The sequence below is a fragment of the Pinus tabuliformis genome, chromosome 8 (assembly GCF_031772625.1).
Source record: "Pinus tabuliformis cultivar Carrire ecotype Pingquan chromosome 8, CPIR1, whole genome shotgun sequence".
In the NCBI taxonomy this organism is placed as follows: domain Eukaryota; kingdom Viridiplantae; phylum Streptophyta; class Pinopsida; order Pinales; family Pinaceae; genus Pinus; species Pinus tabuliformis.
This window is the reverse complement of record NC_142294.1, coordinates 1680598629-1680602439: the sequence shown is the minus strand read 5'-3', so window position 1 is coordinate 1680602439 and position 3811 is coordinate 1680598629. Positions and strand designations below refer to the sequence as shown.

Sequence of the window (3811 nt, the reverse complement as noted above, 5' to 3'; positions counted from 1 at the left end):
ACTATTTATTTAATTATGTTCTAGGAATAAGTAATTAAACCATTGTTTAATTAATATTTCTTGTCACATTTGACCCAATTACCAGAAATAAATAGATAAATCATTAATAGGAAATTAATTAATCACTAATTAGTTATTATTCCTTGTCAAGTTTGACCAAATCCCTTAGGAATAATTAAATAAATCATTATTTGTTTATTATTCCTTAACCATATTTATTGAGATGATAAATAAATCATTTATTTATTTATTATTTCTAAATAAAAGTTTAAATACATTTTCCCTCCAAACCAAATATAATAAAATATTCCAAATGGTTTTTTTTTTTTTTTCGAGGAAAAAAACGAACCTTTTTATAAGAAATAAAAAAGTTACAAGCACATGAGTTAACATTCCAGCAGCTTCTGTGATCTTGAGACCACCATCAGTCCTCAAGGAGAGAGACATACTCCCCTTTGAATCACCAAGATCCAAGCATAAAAATAAACCATAAGCAGTTTTTTCCGCTTACTTTCAGCACTTGATCGTTGTCTACTATGGACAACTCTGTCAAAAGATTTTATACATGTCAAAAAATAACGTGGGCCTCCTTTTACAGCAGGAAAACAACCCACGGATCTGTTTTTCATAGAAAAGTTTTCTGAAGCAAACCCGATGAAACAAGAAAATAGTAACCAGCAGAGTTTTTCTTTGACCGAAACAGAATAGAAGAGCTGTAGAAAGACTATCTATACATCCTGTAACAGCAAAATTAAGTGTGGGGAGGGAGATCCGACACACGGATCTGTTCGTTCATCTGTTCAGTTATCCTCCACGAGTCCACAGCGAGCTGCAAACCCTCTTTAGAAAGCCTATCTGCCTCTTCGTTCCTGTCCCTGTAGATATGTTCAATGGAGAAAATATTAAAATGTAATTTTAAGTTTTGAATCTCTTCCAGAAGCGGTCTCAACATATAATTTTGACATCTGTATTTCCCAATGACCCAGTTAATTACATTCAGAGAATCACCAAAGATCTGAATAGTGAAGATATTTCTGTTTATGAGCCAGCAAAGAAGAAGTTTAAGGGCAAGAAGTTCAGCAAAATTGTTGGTGCCGGGACCCAATCCCACAGCGGCTTTGAGAGAGTGAGAGGGGTTTATATGAATGGCGATTCCAGCACCCGCAATATTGTTTTGTGCTGCCCCGTCAAAATAGGCCCACAGAATTCCTTCCCTAATCCGTTCTTCCTTTTTAGGGACTGAGTTTCGTGGTTCTTCAGACTCCGGGATACTAGAAAGAATGGCTGAACTTTGTATTGCAATCACCTCCGCTGGAGTGAGATGATCTCTGAAAATGCTTCTGTTTCTAGCTATCCAGATACCCCAACAGAGGATGGGGGGAAGATTCCTAAGGTTCCTTTCTGAGTAATGGTTCCACCAATATTCCCAAGCAGCGAGAAAAGAATCCCCTTCCCAGCGAACATTTCTCCCCAAAAGCTTTTGCATTTCTTCCCAAACTTTCCTTGCAAAAGGACAAGCAATGAACAAGTGGTAAATGGATTCAGAGTCTAAGAAGCATAGGGGGCACCTACCTGGGCCCTGTTTGAATCTGGATTGAAGGATGTCCCAGGTAGGGATTTTCTTTCTTAAAACACACCAGAAAAATAATCTTGCTTTCTTGGGGCACTTCAATTTTAGTAGAGGTTTTGCCCACCATTCTGGATTAACCCACCCTTTCTTCTTCATCAAGAAAGCATACCCCGCCTTTGGGGAGTAGGCTCCATTTTCAGCATGAGCCCACACCAATTGATCCGGTCTGTCCTGAATTCTGACATTTGATCTCTTTAGCTCCTGAAGAAAACTCCGCCACTCATTCCTCCACCTGGGGTCGATTCCTAACTCTTCTTCTGATTTCCATGCTTGGCCCCAAATGGTTGACTGACCCATATTAGCAATCTGATTTAAGCCAAGAATCCCCTTCGAATCCAGGTGGGCATTCAGTTCAGGAGAAAGAGCGAAAGATTCGTTGCATCCCACCCAAGGGTCTCTTCCAATCCTTACATTTTCACCGTTTCCTACCTGCCAGGCCAGACCCTGTTCGATTACCTTGAATGCCTCTACTGTGGCTTTCCATATCACAGAGAAATTCCTTCCTTTCTTGTTTGTGTTCCTTATCCAATCTTCTAGGGGCATGGGATCTATATATTTCCTCTTTACTACTCTGGTCCATAGGTTCTCAGCAGTGATTAAACGCCATCCGGATTTTGCTGCTAAGGAGGAGCTGAAGTCAATGAGATTTTTAATGCCCCAGCCGCCCCAGTCTTTTGGCCTTGCAATTTTGTCCCATGACACCCAAGGAAGCACTGAGTCCTCCTTTGACCCTGACCAAAGGAATCTGCTGCATAGTTGTTTAATCTTGTGAAGAATGCCTTTTGGGATCCATGTCAGAGCTGCCCAGAACACAGGCATGGCCTGGAGGACTGAATTCACCAGAGTCAACCTGCCTGCTCGAGATAGCCACTTGAAACTCCAATGGGATATTCTTTGTTCAATTTTTGCCACCAGCCAGTTCCAGTCCTGCTTTCTGTACAATTGAGGTTTTAACCAAAAACCAAGATATTTGAAAGGATTCTCCATTTTACAGGCCTCAAAAGGTAAGTATGATAAAATCAGGAGTTCCTCCTGTCTGTTGAAACCCTCCAGAATAAGCTGGGATTTTCTAGAGTTTATTTGAAGGCCTGTTGCTTTCAAGAACAAGTCAAGAATACTTTTAAGCTCTCTAATTTCATTTAAGCTTCCATTTGTAAATAATAAAATATCATCTACAAATAGGAGATGGGTAATAAACAAATTTACAGCTACTTCCAAACCTTTTACCAAACCTGATCTTTTGGCATTTGATATCAATCTGCTGAGGCCTTCAGCAGCTAGAAGAAAAAGCAGAGGGGAAAGGGGACACCCTTGCCTCAATCCCCTTTGTCCTCTGAAGAATTGGGATGCAGCCCCGTTTATTAATACTGCAAAACTTGCATTTGAGATACATCCCATGATCCAGCTTATGAAATCCACCTTGAAACCCAGGTGGGTCAGCAGCATCCTTAGATAATTCCAGCTGATTCTGTCGTAAGCTTTGGACAGGTCAATTTTTAGCACGGCCCCTTTTGCTTTTGAGACCCTGATGCTATGAATGGTCTCCTGAGCCACCCCTATAGCTTCATGGATTTGGCGACCGTCTAAAAAACCGAATTGTTCCGGAGAAATGCAGTTTGATAGGACCGGTTTCAGGCGAACCGCAATGGTTTTTGCAATGATTTTGTAAATGCAATTGCACAGTGAGATCGGCCTAAAATCCTCGAAAGTTTCCGGATCCTCCTTTTTAGGTATAAGAGCAATGAAGGTAGCATTGAAAGGGGGATAAACCTCGCCTTTTCTCCTTGATTCCTCCACCACTTCCGTTAACTCTTCCCCAATCAGCTCGAAGAAATGAGTGAAGAGTTCAACAGTCCATCCATCCGGCCCCGGACTTTTGTCTTTTGCCATTGATTTAACAATACTTTCTACTTCCTCTTTTGTCACCTCTCTAAAAAGGTCTTCAGCCTCGTCCCCCTCCACAAAACGAGGGAAAGCTTGAGCTGTTCTGATAATTTCGGCTAAAGAAACCCCTCCTGGGTCTGAGAACAAAGATTTAAAATGATTCTTCCCTAAGTTTGACAAAGCCTCAAAAGACGAGACCTCTCTGCCCTCTTGGTTTTTTAGCTTCCAGATTGTATTTGCATTTTTCCGGCCTTTTGCATAATTGTGGAAATTATGCAAAAGATATTCCAAATGGTT

General features: G+C 40.8%; 1 protein-coding gene across 1 annotated transcript; it reads right to left on the bottom strand.

Annotated features, from left to right (window-relative positions):
• Positions 1-751: 751 nt before the first annotated feature.
• LOC149242676 (uncharacterized) lies at positions 752-3520 on the bottom strand. Its single transcript, XM_089370946.1, has one exon. It carries the CDS (start codon positions 3518-3520, stop codon positions 752-754), a length of 2769 nt encoding a protein of 922 aa, XP_089227072.1.
• Between the last annotated feature and the right edge of the window lie 291 nt (positions 3521-3811).